Here is a 22,490-nt window from a genome sequence, read left to right as displayed (position 1 = left end):
GATGTTGAATAAACACAAAAGAAAATATCAAATACATGTACATACACTTTAATAATGTGCATGCATGCATGTTTAACAATATTACACTGATCTGATTTAGGAACATACTTGAATACAAGTGGCGATTTGACCAAAACTTCATACCAACGTATGAAATAATATTAAAATTGCGCATTCCATAATCCTAGTTCTGTGGACTGTACTTTTTCAGCTATTTTGCACATCTACAATTCATTTTGATGATGACATTTTTGAAGTTGCAATTTAAACACTTGAGAAATGGAGAAGAAATTAGTTCCATACACTAAAAACATTTAATTCAGACAAACCGACTGATCAACCAATCAACTCTAATATGCTTTCTCTCTAAGTATTTTAATTACAGATGAGTATTATAACAAGCAATTGATACAAGTTATAAAGAATGATCAAATTTATCACAACAGGCATATAAAGCCAGGTTAACCACAAAATTGTTTAACTGACAGAAGAAAACCGCGGGATTTCGACTGTTCAAAATGATGTACTTCTTTAACAGGGATTGAGGACCTACATCTTCGGAAATGCCAAAAAGGAAATGACTTTTAATTATGTATAACATAGCAACATTTGTTTTAATTTGCTAAATATGCATAGTATATTTGTTCCATACTTTCACATCTAGATCAAATTATTTCCACAACTGATTTTTAATTTATTTACTTAATGGAAAAGAAGACATATTTAATGTCCATCATGTGATCATTTTTAACAATATTGCCCATGAAAATATTAAATCAAGTTCATTTTTGAAAATCTAAAACCAAGAATTGCAACACGTCGGTCAAGGAATGGTGATTTTATTTTCAGCAAACAGTTTGCTCAGCTGTTTCATCACGTCGCCGTGTTTCAGGTCCTTGTTCTGCTGCTTCACGACATTGTAATTCTCTTTCACGAAAATAGCAAACTTGTTGGGCGTGCGGGGCGTCGTGCTGGCAGATGGGGTGGCGGAAGCGGGACCAGGAGTTGTGGCCCCTGCCGACATGTTGTTGACGATCAGCTCGAAGCTGCCCTTGCACCTCCCACACCTCCATTTCTTCATGTCGAGAGACTTAGAGTGGCGTCCGATACTGAAATTAATACTGATCCAATAATTTTGTCAAAATTAGCACCGAAATGTCAGATTCATTTACATATAGTATTGAAGAAAACCAGATATAGAACAAAATTTTTTACCCCAAAGTTAAAATTTAAATGCATATAAGCGCCTATCACTTTAGATTCATCTAATGTGAAAATTTAGCAATACTCTACAGACATTTAAAAAAGAAAGGGACAGTAGACAAATGAAGCCTAGCCATGAAAAATATACAACTACTATATTCATATTCAGTTTGCATCAATTTAATTATTTATACATTATATTTTCATAAACAAGAAAGCAAATAAATCTGACCTAAACATTCTCTGTATATCCAGTAGATTCGCATTCATCCTTAAAATTGTTACAATTAATCTTGAAATTAATTATGACATTATAATTATAAAACAACCTCTGAAAAACAACATTAAATGCATCTGTGTAAAATGTTGTTCCAGATACGCCTGTGCAGTCAGCCCAGTCTTATCATTCAGGGATAATACTTTCCGACTTAACTGGAGTTTCATCAAAGAGAGTCTTCCTTTATGAACCCCCCCCCAAAAAAGTGGAAAACGTCGTCCCTGATTAGCGTTTGCAGAATGCACAGGCTAATTCTAATTTGGGACCACACTTTAAGCACATGCATTACCTGTAGTCACACTGTGTACATTTGTAGGTGTACTTGGTCTTGATGTCGTAGCTATGGCAGCGGTCAATGGCGGGCAGTTCTGGGTGGACGTTCATGGACTGGCGGGCCCTGTGCAAGGTATAAGTGTTATTCTTTTGGAACCATGAACTATCTTGATTGCATAAAGCCTGCTCTGATGAAACAACTGTGTGTAAATACAGTACACGCACCTTATAATGTCTTTTTGCTATTAAGGCTGCCACCTCTGGGTAGAAAGGTACGAGTACTTTACCCTTCTCACAGAGTTAACCAAAACTCATGACATTTAAATAAAAAGGTCCATCAAAATAAAGATCCAGCAAGATCAAGAATTATTTGTAAGTTAGCAAATCAGCTCAAAGGCATAGAAGTCATACCCCTGCAGCCATAAGTCACCGCAGGCACTCACCAGTACTTCCAGAACTGGCCATGGCCCCCGTTGACCCCATTGATCAACCAGACGGCCGCGTGGCACATCTCGTGTATCAGCGTGTCTCTTACTCGTTCTGCATTATCACACACTTTCTCTGACAACTCGATAACAGCTGAACGCTCCTCGCTATGCCTTGTTTTCTTGTAGCTACAGTAGCCAGCTGTCCGAAGAAGTCGTTTGTTCCATAACACTGGCAGATCTGTAGGCAGCTGAAATGCAGGTCCGATGATAAATTAAAAGGTCTTAATTACAGACTTTCTTCTTCTTGAAAAAAAAATGTAACAAACATGTTTTTCATAAAAAACTATGTAACTGAAATACAGGTCCGATGATAAAAGAAAATCAAAAGGACTTGCCTACAGATTTTCTAATTCTGTAAATAATGTACTTGGCCATTCTGGCTTTAGAACCTACCAGCCTATATTATACGCTAGTTTAATTAAATAAGCCAGGTGAGCGCTAGGATATATTAAACTGTACTTTTCGAGTTATACTCAGCAAAAGAAGCAGGAAATCTGACCAGAAGGACAGAGCTTGTGATTCCTTTTGTCCCCCTCTATTTTTATCCCCGCCGAAAAAAAAAATTGGAGGGGATATAGTAATTGGTCCTGTCCGTCCGTCTGTCTGAAACTTTGTCCGGAGCATAACTCTATTACTACAGAAGGGATTTACTTGAAACTTGAAATATAAACAGAAGGCAACTAGGACAAGTGCAGTGACCACGAACCATAACTCTATCTACCTTAGTTTTTGAATTATCTCCCCTTTTATATAATTTCAAAGTAAATTTTTGTCCGGAGCATAACTCTAAATCTACTGAAGGGATTTACTTGAAACTTGAAAAATAAACAGATGGCAACTAGGAGAAGTGCAGTGACTGAGAACCATAACTCTATCTACCTTAGTTTTCGAATTATCTCCCTTTATTTAATTTCAAAGTAAATTTTAATCCGGAGCTCTATATCTACATGTACTGAAGGAATTTGCTTGAAACTAGAAATATAAACAGATGGCAACTAGAAGTGCAGTGAACATGAACCATAACTCTATCGGCCGTAGTTTTTTAATTACCTCTCTTTTTTCATTTCCATATATTTTATTCTCTACAGCATAACTCCAACACTATATAACTAATTGATCCTTGAAATATAAATAGATAACACAGGTGCCATGTTTTACAAATATTATTCTACTCTCTAAAACAAATGTTCTCAAACAAGCAAACAAATTTCTGCAAGGATTTGGCACTACTGTGATAAGCTCTTGTAAGTTTTGTATTATCTGTACATCTGATTTAATGTCCTTAATCAATGGAAATAAATACATAACAAACCTTTCTATCAAACACACTTTGGTTGAAGAACTTGAATAAATAGTTGGATAGTTCCTCTCGATATTTCTTGAACTTCACAACAAATCTGTAAGAAAATGAAATGTTCACCATGCTACATGTATAAGTGGGATCACAGAAAACACAGCAATTTAAAACATAAAATTATACATGTACTGGTACATTGTGAATAACAGATTATCAGTGGACACCACCCATGCAAGATTCTTCCCAAAAACAGTTCTGTTCATTGTTTTATTTCACTGTTTATTTATATGAAATAAATCTCTAATTGTGTACACACCGGTCTTACTGACCTGTGTACCAACGCGAAAGGAATTGTGAGTAGCACTTCTTTTACGAGTGAAAAGTGAAAGCGTAAGATGGTCAGGTAATCATGCTTCTGATAATCGCTATCAGCCTTAATAGAGATTCAAATCACATTTAAACATAACATTTCTGTAAACAACATTCTGTTTTAAACACACAATCAAAAACGATTTTTCTTCCATTATTAACATTTTCATTCCAATGCAGAACTACTTTGGCAGAAGCATAATTGCCCAAACCAGGGGAATGTGATGCTTCTTAGTATAGAGGTGACAATAACGTAGTGACGTCACCATCTATGTATAGAATGATAAACCTCCTCAATACTGAAGTCCACTACATGTATCTAAAAATCTGATACTTTATGAAACTGTTATGGAAAAGAACAAACGTTGGGTGTGCTATAAGAGAAGTGAGCATTTCTGTAGCCATGAAATATAAATACATTACAGTTTAGGTTTTTTGCAAACAACTTTGTTAAAATGTAGGTAAATTACAGTTAAAACAAGACTGTTGTCAAGCAATATAAGTCCCTTACCGGCTCCACCATTGTAATAAATTCCACCATTTTCAGATTTAAAAAATATATATTTGTTGCCATAGCAACCAGAATTTTTGACGTAGGAACAATATGAAATGACATTCATAATGTCCATATTGCCATCTATACATGTTTCAAGTTTCATGAAAAAATATTGAGAATTTTAAAAGTTATCACAGGATCCAGAAAACCACCATTGCAGCAGTATTTTGAGTCTATTTGTTGCCATAGCAACCAGAATTTTTGACGTAGGAACGAAATGAAATGATGTGCATAATGTCCATATTGACATCTATCAATTTTCCAAGTTTCATGAAAAAATATTAAGAACTTTTAAAGTCATCACAGGATCCAGATAAGTGTGACAGACGGAGCGCAAACCATAAGTCCCCTCCGGTGAAACCTGTACTAATAAATTTTTAGGCAACCTCTGCTCTGCCCTGAGTTATCTAAGCTCGTAGAACATTTGACTGCTTAACTGAGGTTCTAGAAATAGAATCCACAAGACGTGCATGGCGACTTGTCCTGAATTGTTTTGATTTCAACGGCTATTGTTCCGCCATATCTGATTTAGGGATTGTATATTAGTTGTTACTGACAAAAGTATTTGCCCTTAAGTAACACTTGTAAACTGCTTTGATTGGAAACACCAGGAAACAAGAGGGTCTGAAAGGCCCAAAGTTGCTCACCTGAGATAACAAGATATTATTGGGACAAATCTTCTGACCAAGTTTCATGAAGATCAGAAAATAAATGTCGCCTCTAGAGTGTTAACAAGGTTTTACTATATAGCCATATAAGGAAAAATGCCCCGCCCCCTGGCAGCCATGTTTTTCAACCAACCGGCATCATTTTTGAACTCGTCCAAGATATTATCGGGATGAATCTTCTGACCAAGTTTCATTTATGATCGGACAGTAAATGTGGCCTCTTGAGTGTTAACATGATTTTACTATTGCCATATAAGGAAAATTGCCCCGCCCCTTGGAAGCCATGTTTTTTAAGCAAACATAATTATTTTCAAACTAATCCAAGATATAATTGAGACCAATCTTCTGACCAAATTTTATGAAGACTGGACAATAAATGTGGCCTCTAGAGTGTTAACAAGGTTTTAATATAGCCATATAAGGAAAAATGCCCCGCCCCTTGGCAGCCTTTTTTTTTCAAGCAAAGGTTACCATTTTTGAACTCATCCAAGATATCATTGGAACAAATCTTCTGAGCAAGTTTCATGAAGATCGGAAAATAAATGTGACCTTTAGAGTGTTCACAAGGTTTTACTATAGCCATATAAGGAAAAATGCCCCGCCCCTGGCGGCCATGTTTTTCAACCAGCCAGCATCATTTTCGAACTCATCCAAGATATTATTGGGATGAATCTTCTGACCAAGTTTCATGAAGATCAGACAATAAATGTGGCCTCTAGAGTGTTAACAAGATTTTACTATAGCCATATATAGCCATATAAGGAAAAATGCCCCGCCCCTTGGCAGCCATGTTTTTCAAGCAAATGTTTCCATTTTCGAACTCATCCAAGATATCATTGAGAACAATCTTCTGACAAAATTTTATGAAGATTGGACAGTAAATGTGCCCTCTAGAGAGTTAACAAGGCAAATGTTGACGCCGCACAACGCACAACGGACAAAAGGCGATCACAACAGCTCACCATGAGCACGTTGTGCTCAGGTGAGCTTAAAAGAGGGCAGATACACTACCATAACATAAATGGAATAAAATTCAAACAAACAAACACCTTTGAGCCTCTGGGTCCCTATTCTCCTCAGGGGTTGTGATAGACAGCGACTTCAAGAAAGAATGCGTGCACGCTCGACCACTCTTAGCATTGAATGGCGTATTTACGGACCCCTTGCTCCTCTTCACTGAAGCCGGGGTGAGGAATTTGGAGACTTGCAGGGGAACCAGGGGCGTCTTGAAACCTGAATTACTCAGAGAGCCTTCCGATGTGTCTACTAAACTCAGTGTAATGCACGGGCTTCCATCATTATCATCATCCGAGGACGACATCAAGTCACTCAATATGGCTGCCTTTGATATCTTTACTAGGTTCTTGTCAACGTTTCTGTCTCCCTCATCATTGTTGGGAGGCTTCTTAGATTTCTTTCTAATAATGGCTTTTGGTTGCACAAAACCATCATCATTAGACCTGTCATCATCTGATGATGTACCACCACTGCCACTCTTAGTTTTAGGTTTATGTTGGTGCTTCTTTATTCCAGGTTGGCGAGTGGTGCTAGTTGCTTCTGTGTCCTCAGGGTTTGATAAACTTTCATCTCCACTTTCTGAAGACATTGTAAAGGTGGGCACTGCTGGCTTAACTCGAACTTTGTACTTTTCTTTCTTCTGCTTGGTAACACTTGACGGATAGAGCTCTGAAAACATGCAAACATACTTGGACTTGGTTTATATGTAAATCACTGAAGACAAATTCTCTGCTAATTGTGGAACAGGCCAGGATAAAAACAGTTAGGTATTCTTATTTGTTAACATGAATTTATGAGTACTTAAAATAGTATAAACATTATTTACTGTTTAATATAACATTTTAATGATTCAAGCATATGCATTGGAGAAGAAAGCGGAAAACCCAAAACATGGAACTGAAATATATAACATGGCACCACAGCCATTAAGAACAAACTTGTCCATCTCATTTATTATTCAATATACCCGGTATTCATACTTATACAATTGTTGTACATCCAATATTTGTGTTGTGAAATAATGTGTAGAGTATTTATTGTTTATTATTTGCAGACAACTTGTAGACTATTTATTGCAAATGCCAATCATTGGGACAATGTTGAGGATTTGCAGGTCATTTCTACTATTCCAGTACATACTTGATGAGAAGTCATCATCACTATCATCACTAGCAGTAATGTCATCCACATCTTCTCCAGGATCCAATTCATCATCCTCATCATCAGTCTCCTCACTTTCCTCCTCCTCCTCCTCACCATCCCTCTTTATGGCTCCCAGCCGTTTGCAGTCCTCTTCCCGCTCTAGTCGTTGGGTCTCCCTCAAGTGGTAGGCATCATCCTCATTGTCACTCTCTTCAGTAATGTCATCATCGTCAACAATGAAATCTGCCATGCTGAAAATTATTTAACTATCCATTTGAACCTTCAAAGCTACCCATTAAAATTCAAGTAAATAAACAATTAAAACAAAAAGGGTAATACCTCTCGAAGTTTAATTCATAAGCATAAGAATGAAATTTTAGTGTTTATTTTCAGATAAACAACTAAAAATTCAAAATTTAAACAAATGATAGGGAAACCTATTTACCACCATATATAGCAAGTTTAATTATCATATCAATCTAATATACTTTTAACTATTGCAATATTAAGCTTTAAAACTTTTTCTCAATTAATTTTAATAATAGAAACCTGACTTTTACCTCTCAGTCTGGTAAAAACTATAAATATAAAATAATAATATAAATACAGACAGACCAAGGGCAACTGTAATCCCCATTTGTAAAAAACAAATTCCCAGCAGTTAAATACCGGTGATGCTAGTGGGAGACTTGTAATTAAACAGGATTTGCAATAAATGTGCACCTTTTTGGACTGTACACATCCTCCCTGGAATCGTCGCTTTTTCGTCTCTCAGGCTGCTTCATCTTTTGGAAAACTTCAAAAAAGATCCATGTCAACTGAATTCCAAATGACACATGTCATGCAAAAATGTGTCTTATTTTATATGTGCATGTTGTGTTATCATGATGTCCAAAGATAATTCACCACTTAAGTGTTACATGGGCCAATGAGTTTCTTGTTTACATACAAGAGAGGCCTTTCACCGTGTTAATAGTTAATAGAAATCATTCAAGCCCTACTAAACATTAAATGTACATATGTATTATCATAGACTATGAAAAATTGAACAGTACATAGCATTTTTCAAGCAAATTGTGACATTTTCGTAAATTCCAAAGCAAGGAGCATTTTAACAAATAGTACATTTTTATTATTAATCCACACATTTACATGTCTACATGTTTTCACAATTGTAATTGATGCATTTCATGGAAAAACCAGGATGAATGTACACACATAAAGGCTTAACTTTTAAGCATGATAAGAATTGTGCATAAGCTGATACATCAAAGTACAGTCAGCATTCAAGGGACAGTGACTTCTTGAAGCAAAAAATAATTTAAAATAGAAAGTTTTGTCCCAAAAAGACACTATGCAGACGGCTGTGACAGGCTGAACTGGCACTAATTTTTTCGAACTTGCATTAAGCATTTTTTCCCACAACACACCTCAATTTTAATATATACAAACAATGATTTTTTTAGCACATAATTACAGCCTCTAACAGGCTGTTTCCAAATAGTGAAACATAACTTTTTTTTCCCAAGAATCTTACCATAATTTCCCCAAAAAGATGCCAAACTTGTGCTATGAACTCAATTATTGGTTTATTGAGTGTATTATACAATTATATAATTACGTAGCACTTTATAATAAATTAATATACATTCAAAAATGCAGTTCAACATGCACTTACAGACAATTTGAATAGTGTTAGTTATAATCATTTTAATAGTGTTTCATTTTCATGTTTCCCAATTGCATGTTTTATCTCGCTATTTTCCCCAATCCATAAGGCAAATGCTGTAAGATATAAAGCAAAAAAATCACTGATTGCTATACATGTGTATATGCATACATACAGGCCTCTAGTTCCTCTTCTCCACTGGATTCACTGCTGTAGGATCGTCGCTTTCTAGAATAGGAAAAATTCACATTCATATTTTATAATTACAAACATGACTTCCAGTACTGCTTTAACATTAAATCAAAGTCAAACTAAACAAGAAATTGCCAAGCAATATGGTCCCCTAGCGGTGAAACTCCACCATTGTCAGTATTTTTTATTTTATTTGTTGCCATATCAACCAGAAATCTTGACGTAGGAACAAAATAAATTGACGTGCATAATCTTCATATTGTCATCTGTCCATGTTTCAAGTTTCATGAAAAAATATGAAGAACTTTTAAAGTTATCACAGGATCCAGAAAAGTGTGACGGACTGACAGACAGACTGACGCACAGAGCGCACACCATAAGTCCCAGGGGTGGCAAAATCAAATGACCGAGTTGCCCGAGTCGTACATTTGCTTGTCTGGGCAACTGATTTTTTTCAATTACGTTGTTCGTGGACACCCATTTTTTTAATCGGGTCGAAGAATACAACAAAATACAAGCTGTAATTAATCTTTACAAATCTGGATGTTGACACGAGATTACATTGTCAGTGCTATTTGCAGAGCAATAAAGCTTTAGTACGGAGTCAACCGGCCCACAAAAAAAGGAATGTGCGCCGCATTTTCAACATTCGTCCCGACTGTTAAACAGTGTACAGACTGGTTTCTTTATTTTTACAATCAGACGGAAATGAAAGTATAGGACTAAGATAATCAAAACACCGTCTACCTTATTATTTCAGACGACTTAAACAGTAACAAGAGATGTGTTTGTCAGAAACACAATGCCCCCTAATGTGCCGCTTTTTTTGTTGACCTTTGACCTTGAAGGATGATCTTGACCTTTCAAACTCAAAATGTGTAGCTCCATGAGATACACATGCATGCCAAATATGAAGTTGCTATGTTCAATATTTAAAAAGTTATTGCAAAACTTTACTGTACATTAAAGTTTTGGGACAGAATTTTTTTACCTTTGACCTTGAAGGATGACCTTGACCTTGACCTTTCACCACTCAAAATGTGCAGCTCCATGAGATACACATGCATGCCAAATATCAAATTGCTATGTTCAATATTTCAAAAGTTATTGCAAAACGTAACTGTACAGTAAAGTTTTGGGACAGAATGACAGACAGAAAGACAGACAGACCAACAACAATATACCCCCGATCTATCGATCCGGGGGGCATAAAAATGGAACATTTTTTAATTGTTTGGATTATGATGGAACTACCTGAGTCTACTTCAGTTAGTGACAGAGAAATGAAAACTTATGTGACAACTAATGAGACCGTGCTGGTAATTTGACATACTTGGATAGGAAAATGCAACAAAATAAAACTATTTGAGATTTTAATTATGTATGTGTAACACATGTTTTCATAAAAATAGATTTGCCAGATTAAAAGTTTGAGAAAGTCTTTATTTTGTTTATAATATACTGCTTTAAAGAATGTCCCATGGAAATACATGTACATGTAACTGAAACAGCAAATTATACTCATTTTGATTTATTCCACAATATTTTACATTAAATATCAGTAAATGCGTTATAATTTATATAAACATTAACGGACAAGTGTAGTTCAGAAAAGGACAAGTTAAATTTCCTAAATGGGTGTCCGTGGACCAGTATAATTTTTTTAGATTTCGCCACCCCTGAGTCCCCTCCAGTTTCACCAGTAGGGGACAAATATGTCAGCTGATGAAAAATGAAAATGCAGCTTACACTACTTCCTATGTCTTGTGCAGATCATAAAATTTTGGATTTTGATATACATGTTTTTACATAAATCTGCCTAATGATGACAATTAACTTCAAATTTTGTGTTGTCATTCTCTTTTAATTGTATTGTTAACAATTTCATCAACATGATTAAAAGCTAGATGCTTTTATCTCTACGTCAGGAATTTGTAAATTGCAATAAACTAGCATCCAAACAAAGAAATTTTGCAAATGTGTATATAAATGCAGAGTTTTATTTCGTTCAAATCTGGGTCCGTTAGTGGGACCCATTTCCAATGGAAACAAGAGTGCCAAACTGTCACAAGAAACGCCCGTTTGAAGGTTTTGGACAACTTGATAACTTTACCATGACCCATATTTGAACTTGACCTACATATCATCTAGACACAACTTCTGACCAAATTTTGTGAAGATCAGATAAAAACTACTTCAATTAGAGAGCGGACACCATGCTAAATGCTTGAAATGCACTAAGTGACCATGTGATCTAGTTTTTGACCCGGCATTATCCATATTTGAACTTGACCTAGATATTGTCTGGACACAACTTCTGACCAAATTTGGTGAAGATCGGATGAAAACTACTTCAATTAGAGAGCGGACACAATGCTAAATGCTTGAAATGCACTAAGTGACCCTGTGACCTAGTTTTTGACCCTGCATGATCCATATTCAAACTTGACCTTGATATTGTCTTGATACAACTTCTGACCATGTATGGTGATTTTAGGATGAAGACTACTTCTATTAGAGAGCTGACTACATGCTAAATGCTTGAAATACAATAAGTGACCCCGTGACCTAGTTTTTGACCCAGCATGACCCATATTCGAACTTGACCTAGATATTGTCCAGATACAACTTCTGACCAAGTTTGGTGAAGATCGGATAAAATCTACTCCAATTAGAGAGCGGACACCATGCTAAATGCTTGAAATGCACTTAGTGACCATGTGACCTAGTTTTTGACCCGACATAACCCATATTCGAACTTGACCTAGCTATTGTCTAGATAAAACTTCTGACTAAGTTTTGTGAAGATTGGATGAAAACTATTTGAATTAGAGAGCGGACACTGCTGTGGACGCCGCCCGCCCGCCGCCAAGGTGAAACTATAAAACGTCCCGTTTTTTTTAAAACGGGTGCATAAAAAGTATATATTTTACGCAAATAGGACCTTTAAATTCCCAATTGAAGGTTTCAAAAAAAAAGAATATGTTTTTCATAAGTCTGAACTTGTCAACTATCTGCAAATCTAGCTCTATAAGTTGAACCTTAGAAATATAATATTGAAATATTGATATCATTTTTATTATCAATTTTAAAGTATATGTAAGCATACAAGCAACAACATAAATATCCTTATTTTATATAGGCAAAAGAACGCGAAATTTCCCAATTCAAAGGAACCCTGCCTCATTCCCAAAATGGTAAAAAAAACTAATAATGATCGACTTCACTACACATGAATGTGTATCTTACCTCCAGTTCTGTTGAGAAACTTCTTTGCTCCCTACATTTGAAAGGCCAAAATGTGTGTCTCTCTCGTTCAAACTGGAGCCACACAAACCTTTTTCACTGATTTTCTGCACTATTTCTGAATCTACTCTGTCACTACCCTGACTAAGAGAACTTTCATGCATAGATTCTGTACTATTGTCATCTCTACCACAACATTCTGCTGACAAGTCTGTAACCATATGTTGTGGTGTTTCGTTAAGCTCAAGGCTTTCCTCAGCCATTTCGTTATATTCTTTGCTTTCATCAGTCAGTGCATTATGTTCACACTTTTCCTTTATTATTTCATTTTGTTTACCACTGTCCTCAGTTATCTGTTCACAGCTGTTCCCTAATATTTCTTTACTTTTCATATTTTCCTCAATCTTTTTTGCCTGAGGACTTAGTTCAGTTTGAACAGCAATGTCTATTACTTCTACTTCACTTACATCATCACTGATCTGACTATCGTCATCAGATGCATTTATAATATTTTTTGATTCATCATCAGAGAAAATTTCCAGAGCATTTTGACCATTACAAAGCTTGTCAAAGTCTTCTTCAATGTGCATACTGTCTTTGGATTCAATAATTTCTTTTTCATATTCAACAATAGTAGTGTGTCCATATAAATCATCTGAGACCACATTTAATCCTTTTGTCACATTTACATTTTCATCAATATCACTTGAAACATTGGTGTCACTCATATTATTATAATAGTTATCATTGCCACACTTCTGTTCATTTACAGATGATGTATTTGCGGCAATACCTATCCGATTTTTGGTTTTATCAGAAACAGTGTGTGACTGAAAAACATTCTGATCATCTACACCAAAACCTTCAGACACTATTGTACCATTCATGTAAACATTGTCATGTTTACATAAATCCGAAATTTTTGGGTCAATGTCTTGAATACCAGAAATGTCATCAGCCAGAGTTTCAGACTGAAATATATTGTAACTTAACTTGCCTTTGTTAGTATCATTATTATAGTTACCCAGCACTTCAGAATCATTGTGAGTGGTATTGTTCTGTACCACAGTCTGTTCAGAGTAAACATTTACATTTTTACTCCATGACCCCAGAAAACAATCTTGGATGTCCATGGTTTGTGTTTCAGCATCCACCACCTCTATCAGTTCATCCTCAGATTCACTACTATCACTTAAAAGAGTAAACTTTGCAGGTTTCAGTTTGACAGGTTTAGCGTTTGCTTTAGACAATTTTGTTTTAGGAGCAATTTTTTCTAGTTTTACATTAGGCTTTGTATACACTGTTTCATCAGGCATTTCAAGTGCAGTAATGTATTTTGTATCTTCTGTACACATGTTTTCATCATCTTTCGAATAATCCTTCTCTAGCTCAGTATCTTTAGATTCTACACCACTTATGTTAGCTTTGCTACTTATCAAAAAAGAATCCTCAACACTACCAACCGTCTCTTCAACCTCTTTGATATCAGAATCCTCGAGGCACTTCATGATCTGGTTGTAAGTTGCACTACTTCGTCTGTGAATTCTGGTTGACTCAATTAGAGGGTCACCAAGATTGTCCAAGTTCAGAGTCATTGATGCCAAAGAGACTCTGTTCTTAACCACAGCGTAATCATACTCGTCACTCAACCTATCAGAACACTTGGAGGCCGAATATACTTTTTCAGGGGATTCCAACACCTTGGATGCTTCAACACTTTTCCTTGTGTCTGCTGCAGTTTTATCAGAAGGGCGGCTTTGTTTATTAAACACCTCACCTTCATCCTCAGAATCGCTACACAATTTCAACATTGCTTTTTTAACTGAGGTCTGAACTGAAGGCTTTGACTTTTTTGCAAGTGTCTTCTTTGCATTCGTTTTTACATTATTACTGATATTTTCTTTGTTTTCGTTAAAGTCCTCATCTTCACTATCAGAGGATATCACACTCTGCAAACTTCTTGCAGGTGTAAAAAATGGTTGGAGAATTGATGTGTCCGATGGCATCGAAGGCACACTGTGCATTTTTGTTTTCTGATTACTGTCTGCAAATATATGTTAATGCTGGTGAATAGGCAATACAAAATCCTTTTTTATCAGTGACACAAATTTTCAGAAAACAAGAGCTGTCTCCATATAAACGCTCCCGATAAACGCTTTGATAGATGTTATGAGCATTTTTCGAAACCTAAACACAGATTTCGAAACCTAAACGCGGACCCTAAGTTCAAGGTCAAAGGGGTCAAAATTTGTGTGCGTATGGAAAGGCCTTGTCCATATACACATGCATATCAAATATGAAGGATACATCTGAAGCGACATAGAGGTTATGAGCATTTTTCAAAACCTAAACGCAAAAGTGTGACAGACAGACGGAGGACCGGGGGCATAAAAAAGAATACAATGAAATACTAGAACTATTAAGAGAGAAATTCGTCTTCTTTTCAACTACTTTTAAAACAGAACATCAACCTTAAACACAAAATGGTTAAAACTGGAATCTGCACCTTGGAAAAGTGAATTTTTATTTATTTATCATTGTCAACAGAAAATAATAAAGCATTTGTAACCCTATAATGGGAAACTTAGCAACAAAGCGTATTACCAAAAAAGCATTATTGGCTGAATCCATAAGCCTGTTGTGCAGAGGTTGCGCAATGCGCATTAACTTTGGCTGTTAAGGACATGATCTTTTTTTATACATAAATAATCCTAGCAATTATAATAATTTAAATAATAATTTATAATAATTTAAAACTATTACAAATACTACAGCTTTGTTAGTTAATTTCTTTACCAGTAAAGACATTAAAAACAAGAGATGTGTTTGTCAGAAATACAATTGCCCCCTATTGAAATAAAATTTCAATATATCATTTGGCAGGTTTAGAAATTATCTCCTTTTTAAAGATTATTACTAACCTTGGATTGTATTTTTTGACTTTTGACCTTGAAAGATAACCTTGCCCTTGACTTTTCACCACTAAAAATGTGCAGCTTCATGGAAACACATGCATGCCAAATATCAAGTTGCTATCTTCAATATTGCAAAAGTTATGGCCAATGTTAAAGTTTTCGGACGGACGCACAGACTAACAGACTTACAGACGGACAGTTCAACTGCTATATGCCACCTTACGGAAGGCATACAAATATAATCTGTTAACATATCTGTTAAAATGTATAACAACTAATAATCTCAAGTACATTTCCATAATTATTTGGATTAAGTGACATTCACTCTCTGCCTATGGAATTAATAACATTCCCAGAAATAATTAAACTTATTTGTTACCTCTGCACTTGGGATGTTTTTCATATGCAGTGAATGGTTCTAAAACCAACCTACTTAAATTTATTAAGAAAGAGAGGTATAAACTAAAAAATGCCCCTGACTTAGAACGTTTACTTTCATGGTGTTTAAATCATAAGGACTTTGAATGAAGCAATATGTTTTTTCACTGATTAAATTCTGTCTGGCTGTAACCTTACAAAGTAAAGATCTGGTAAAAGAAGAAGCTTGGCTTCTATTAAACAGCCCATTATACACATCCCCAAGTACCATGTGTGGGGTGGAGTATCACTTAGGGGTGTTACCCCCAGATGTCTATTTGAAGGAAACCTAACAACCCAGAGGTACACCTAGAGTTTAGAAGTGCACCTGTTGTCAACAGCTCACTTTGTATATGATAATTTCACAGCCAGACAACAATCTCAATTACACACAATGCTGGCCAATGATTAGAAGATGAAAACAGAACTGTTCTGGGTTCATATTCCAGAAGCATCTTTAGTTAAATTTTATTCTTATCCTTAAATTGGGAAATTTTCTTAAGTGTTTCATTTCATATTGCAATAGATTGGCATCAAGATATACATTTAAATAATATCATTATCCCAATGTTATTCTAGGAATACCAAAAAAACATGTGTTTCCTTATTTAGTAAAGAAATACAAAACATTGTAATTTTGAACTCAAGTGAAATTATTTAACAAATGACTTAAGATGTTTCTGGAATACCACCCCAGAATTGGCTTAGCTTTAGTCTGGACTTGAGGCTAATCTGGGCGTTTTTTTCTTGAATGTGGGAAAGGGCATAGCCTTTAATTTTGAGAAAAAAATTATGGACAAAACTGAGAATGGGCAAACAATTTTCCAAAGAAAGCTTGAACTTTGGGGGAAATTGCATCATTTTAAACAACTTCTCTTTAAGGAAGGGGCCTTTCTCTTGGGGGAATGGGCCGTTATAAGGCCCTTGCTAAAGAAGGAAAAAAGCCCTGCCCATTGAAAAGAATTGCTATGTCATGAAAGACAGTCTTCGGCCCAAATCCCTGTCCATGAGTCCACGGACATTATGACCAATGATTTTGAGAAATTTGATAAGCAGCATGGACATAAGTATGGCGGCTTGTATCTAAAAAATATATAGGATTATCAAAATACTAGTTTGCAATTTGTTAATTATAGGAAATGTGTCAGGAGTATGAAAATAAAAAAAATGCATTTTTGGATGATTTCCTTGGACAACTACATTTATTTCCCTTTTTAGTCATTTTGGGGAACACTTTATCAATATATGTTAATCTGTGACAAAGTCCTTTGAAACATAGATACCCAGAAATATGTTTGACAAACATTTCAGAAAATATACCTGGAGCCTTTTTTCTTTCACTGTTACTACCCTGCTTAAGTTTTGATCTTGCTGACTTCTTCTTTGCACTGGACGACAACTAAGATACATAAAAAAGATGCAATAAAAATATTAACTCTTTCAGTGCTGGAACCGAATTTTGAAGGCCTTTGCAAACAGTTTGCATCCAGATGAGACGCCACAGAATGTGGCGTCTCATTAGGATCCAAACTGTTTGCTATTCTAATAGTATTCTTTAAAAAAATAAAAGAAAATGTGAATTTTAGAAATTCAGCAGACAACATTTTAGCAGACGACAAATTTCCCAGCATGCAAAGGGTTAAAGCATGAAGTTATAAAACATTCATTCAAGCAGAGATTTTGATTTCATGCGCATACAATATAAAACTACACTGTAGCAGGCTTTTTTTCTGTCTCCAAATGTCAAAAGTCAAATAGATCCTTAGATATAAATCTCAGACTTATTGAGGTTTTGTGACTTTCTTCTTCTTAATTTATTATTATTTTCAGTTCTTAGTTTATTATTACTCTGACTAGTATCATATTGTTAAATGTAGAAAACCACGGCTGTGATGATTCCTTAACAAGCATAACCGTAGTGAACAACAGTGGTTTATTCTTACAGACTGTATTGCGTCATCAAGACTGGGATGCTGGAACCAGCCCAGTTTCTCTCCCATCTTCTGAAACATTTGCTGAACATCATCCCTAGGCTTAGTGGGATCCATCGCACTGAAAAAAGCAAGAAGGAATAAGTTTAACACCATGGACCAAAATATGAGTAGAGTAAACAGGTGATGCTGAATGTAATATACTCCAAAATAGCTTTTTATTTCAGGGACTCAAACAGTAATGACCTATACTCGTGAAATTGGAAATGGCAGCGCCAATTCACTTTAAATTGGGTGCAAGTAACTGTATAATTGTTTGATTAATAAAATTTGAATTAATATTGATAGAATAGAACATCTTCAACAAAAGCAAATACCGTATTTTATAGGTCTGTGATCAGTGGCACAACTTGGTAGTGGCATGAAACGTCCATCACTTCATATAACCAATTTATTAAAGTGCCTCCTGGATTCAAGGCAGCTACTTTACTAGCTAAAGAAACTTCAGCGTACAGTTTATATAGTATTGACAGACCTGTACCTATAAAGTCGCGCCAGTCAAAAATCATAACAAGCGACATTTAAAGTTATGGTAGCCAGAACTACTACTTTACATGAAAAATGCTTTTACTAGTTGAAACTAAGAGTCCCCAAGAGTCAATACTTGAAAGTATATGTTCGGGCTATTATTTAGTTATTAATTTTGGGTGATGTCAGACAATACAGAGCGTAAATATAACTAAATTAAGCACAAAAAGGAGTGTGTCCGACGTTTCAATTGTCCGAAAGAGTCTTTAAGTTAAATTGTGTTTTATTATAGTTTAGCAAAAAAATCTTATTTGGTTTATGTTTTTATAAATTGCGTCTTTTATTTTTGATGTCATCGTGTTTAAATAAATGTATAAGACACATTTTATAGAAATGATACCTCGAAAGTAGAAGTTGTTGTCAATCACTCGCATTTAAAATTAGCGCTTCCGGATAAGGCTACAACACACCATGGACCAATTCAGAGTAACGATGTAATCCTGCGAAGCTAGTCAACTCGTACCTAAGTCAACTCGTACCTTCGGTCAACTCGTAACCGATTTTGTCAACTCGTAACCGATTTTTGGTCAACTCGTACCCCCACTAGTCAACTCGTACCCGAATTGGTCAACACGTTCCCTCCTAAAAATTATTTATATATATCAAAGACGTGACATATGTTTTTGTATATGTTTTTGATATGAATATAGATAAAGGTTATAAAAAAATATTTATTTTTTTTCAAAAGTAGACAGAGTTTACGCAAATGTCAACTGACTTGTCAACTGGTCATTGGCATTAGTTTTGATCAGCGACCTTAATTTAGTACGTACATACCGTATTTCAATGTAACATCTACATATGTAGAGATATGCAATATTGAACTCAAAATGTTTAAGGCAAAAGGGACCTTAATTTTATTTTTAGGAATACCTACGATTTTGCTGCTTTTCCTAATACCGCTGCTGACATCAAACAACGGAAGGGGATCGGGTCGGACTACTTTTGTATTTGGAAATTTCTCCGCACCGTAAGTGAAGTACATATCTAATTAACCTGTCAAAAGACCAACGCCTACATTCCAGTCAGATTTGTTTTTCTTAAACGTTTTTGAATAAACATTTTATTTGCGTAAATTAATATCATACAAGAGTAGATGTGTATTTTTTTAATCAATGAAAAATGCTTTTTGAAATATTTGTATTGTAGGCTGGTATTGTGTATGGTAGGTTATTTTAAAATCAATTTCAAATATAGGTTTATTTATGGAGTTTGCGCAAAAAAAATAATGTTATTTTCATTTTCTTTCAGGTCGGGTGGGAAGTAATCTGTATGCTCGGCTGTGGACACAGAATCATCATGAATTTTTTGGTTATTTCATCACAATAAAAACTAATCTTCTCAATATTTCTTTGAATTGAACAAAATAGAAATATTTTATATTTTATATGTCAGAAACTGACATTTATTTTATGCCTTCCGGTGGTTTATAGAGAAATATCAGTGAATTAATACTGATAATTTCACTGTTTCAAACAATGAAAATTATCAGTGAAAATTATCGATAATTTTCACTGTTTATGTTAAATGACGTCATTTTTTTACGAAATGACGTCTTTTTCCCCAACGTTATTCTTAAGTTTAACTCTTTAACAATGTATATAAACTGTGAAAAAGCATAAAATAAAAAGAATTTTTTTTGGTTTCGGTGCATTATCGATTTTAATTCACTCGTGATCATATCAAATATATATTTTCTATAATCACTCGTGAATTAAAATCGATAATCCACCGAATCCAACAAATATCCTCTATATAATCTACTTAAGAAATAATCGACGGGTCACCGTTGGTTATTGCGGTAATAACCAACGGTATGGAGTTCCGATGCGTAGGAATTAAACCACGAGGGCGTAGCCCGAGTGGTTTGATAACAAGCATCGGAACGACATACCGTTGGTTATTACCGCAATAACCAACGGTTACCCGTCGATTATTTCGATTCTAACACGTTTTCATTAATAAGTTATCCGCAATTTAAAGGTTATAAATGAGAATTATATTAACCGAACGTCCTCCACTTTTCCGCGAAAACGTGACGTCACCACAACAATTACAATCAAATGACGTCGTATTCATTCATAAAATGTGCGCGGACAATCAAAGTGACGTCACTTTAATCAACCGTTGGTATATCGGGGTAATAACCAACAGTAGTTTTCCTTCTTTGTATATAGAAAACAAGTAACGTGCCGTGGTAGAATTAAGAAATAATCGACGGGTAACCGTTGGTTATGGCGGTAATAACCAACGGTATGTAGTTCCGATGCGTAGGAATTAAACCACGAGGGTGTAGCCCGAGTGGTTTGATAACAAGCATCGGAACGGCATTCCGTTGGTTATTACGGCAATAACCAACGGTTACCCGTCGATTATTTCGATTCTAACACGATTTCATTAAAAAGTTATCCGCGATTTAAAGGTTATAAATGAGAATTATATTAACCGAATGTCCTCCGCTTTTCCGCGAAAATGTGACGTCACCACAACAATTAAAATCAAATGACGTCGCCTTCATTCATAAACCGTGCGAGGACAATCAAAGTGACGTCACTTTAAACACCCGTTGATATAGGGGTAATAACCAACAGTAGTTTTCCTTCTTTGTATATAGAAAACAAGTCACGTGCCGTGGTAGAATTGTATTTTCTCTTTGAAAGCAAACCTCCTCTATATAAAATTTCAAAGTAAATTCATTATAAAATGTTCATCATCTACAAGACAGTTTTCACAGAAATGTTTAATAAGCTATGACTCTAGAGGAGGTTTGAATTCAAAAGAGAAAACACTATTATCGTTCAGACCTACGACCTTCTGTATCAGTTCCATCCATTCGCTGTTTCTCTTTCCTTGTCCAATCAAAAGACGTGTTACACCCACCATCAAAAGATGAAGCATTGAGCACAATAGGTAATTGACAGATCGGGGATGTTTGTACAAGGTGATAAGAAAACAATGCCTAGGGGCTTATCTCCAGTGGCGAGTAAATTAGCGCTAATCCCCTTGGGTATCAGGGGCAATAAAACACATCTGCACATTTGTATTGCAGGGAAGTGTACTTTGGGCCCGTTCATGTGAGAAAATTTGCAGTAGGCCCATTATTAAAAAATCATAACTCGACAGCCAGCTGGGGGGGGGGGGGCCGGGCCCCTGGGCCCAGTGCCTGGGTACGGGCCTGAACTGTGCAGATTAAATCGAGTTAGATATTAACGACCCGTGTCAAGAAATGTGTTAATCAATATTTAACAAAGGTGAAGATTAGGTAAATTACGATATTAACGACCCGTGTCACGTAGATGTTAATAAGTATTTTAGGTGTTGATTAATTGATTAAATCATGGACTCAATTTTGAGACGAACCATAATTTGAGGCATATATATCAAAAACAACAACAACAACGACAACAACATTTATTAACTAATACACAAGTGTAACGACATGGATGATAATTATTTTGCAATTTGGTAATATTTATAAAAATCATGCAATGGAAGAAGTTAACAAATATTTTACTGATTCATACCGTAAGATTTTTCCTTTTAACATCGATAATGATAGTTGTTATTAAATATATATTTTGAAAGATAAATGATTTCTATATATCTTAGATAATATAATCTTTGTATATTGGACATATTAATAAGAATAATATATATATACTTAGGTAATTACTTGAATTAGTCATATCGTACCCTGGTAAAAAAACCCATATAAGTTATGTTAGTCTATGCCAAAATAAAACTTTAATTGGTCAACTCGTACCTGCAATAAACATAAAAAACATCTAATGCATGCAAACACCCATCGCAATTTGTTTCCATAAAGAAAAAATATTAAAAAGGTACGAGTTGACCAATCTGAAAAATGACTAAAGTACAAGTTGACCAAGTCGGATAGAGTTGACTAGGGTACGAGTTGACTTAGGCACGAGTTGACTGGCATTCAATCCTGGTAAACAAAACAGTCTTTACGCACAATCTGAACGCTTCGGACAGTGGGCTACACCACACCGTCGCAGTCATGGCGGAATTGTCCGAGGATTCCCGATTGCTTTACGCAGTGTTGTTACTATCTTTTATAGCAAAGACCCGTCTTTGATTTATAGTATGGTCATCATGCAATACGCACTTCAATGATACCCCTGATGCGTGTTTTGTCATGACGGTAACCTTCAAGTTAAAATGAGCTAATTAAACCCACTTAAATTATAAGCGTCTGTCGGTTAACATTTGCCAAAAAA

The 22,490-nt window shown here is 35.4% G+C and overlaps 1 protein-coding gene across 3 annotated transcripts; it reads right to left on the bottom strand.

Moving 5' to 3' along the window:
- Positions 1–356: 356 nt before the first annotated feature.
- Positions 357–22,241, bottom strand: LOC127877077 (uncharacterized). 3 transcript variants are annotated; one of them, XM_052422699.1, is made up of 13 exons: positions 22,136–22,241; positions 18,590–18,831; positions 17,674–17,782; positions 17,051–17,129; positions 12,402–14,442; positions 9,136–9,188; positions 8,015–8,087; positions 7,289–7,542; positions 6,181–6,817; positions 3,554–3,638; positions 2,197–2,429; positions 1,770–1,877; positions 357–1,109 (listed from the first exon to the last, which is right to left on the bottom strand). In XM_052422699.1, the coding sequence occupies exons 3-13, from the start codon at positions 17,776–17,778 to the stop codon at positions 824–826; spliced, it is 3,954 nt and encodes a 1,317-aa protein (XP_052278659.1). In that variant the 5' UTR covers positions 17,779–17,782; positions 18,590–18,831; positions 22,136–22,241; the 3' UTR covers positions 357–823. The 3 variants fall into 3 exon arrangements, with proteins under 3 accessions (XP_052278659.1, XP_052278658.1, XP_052278661.1); XM_052422698.1 differs by having other exon boundaries at positions 22,104–22,222; XM_052422701.1 differs by lacking the exon at positions 22,136–22,241 and adding an exon at positions 18,039–18,154 and having other exon boundaries at positions 18,590–19,566.
- Between the last annotated feature and the right edge of the window lie 249 nt (positions 22,242–22,490).

This window comes from Dreissena polymorpha, chromosome 4, assembly GCF_020536995.1.
Source record: "Dreissena polymorpha isolate Duluth1 chromosome 4, UMN_Dpol_1.0, whole genome shotgun sequence".
Lineage (NCBI taxonomy): Eukaryota > Metazoa > Mollusca > Bivalvia > Myida > Dreissenidae > Dreissena > Dreissena polymorpha.
This window is presented reverse-complemented; position numbering and strand designations above follow the sequence as displayed.

Excerpts from the sequence above, each read along its gene's own strand:
- LOC127877077 (XM_052422699.1), bottom strand. The coding sequence starts at position 17,778 with ATGGATCCCACTAAGCCTAGGGATGATGTTCAGCAAATGTTTCAGAAG. Across the intron at positions 9,189-12,401 it reads GTTTCTCAACAGAACTGGAG|AAAGCGACGATCCTACAGCA; the intron begins GTAAGATACACA and ends TTCCTATTCTAG. Across the intron at positions 1,110-1,769 it reads TGTACACAGTGTGACTACAG|TATCGGACGCCACTCTAAGT; the intron begins GTAATGCATGTG and ends TATTAATTTCAG.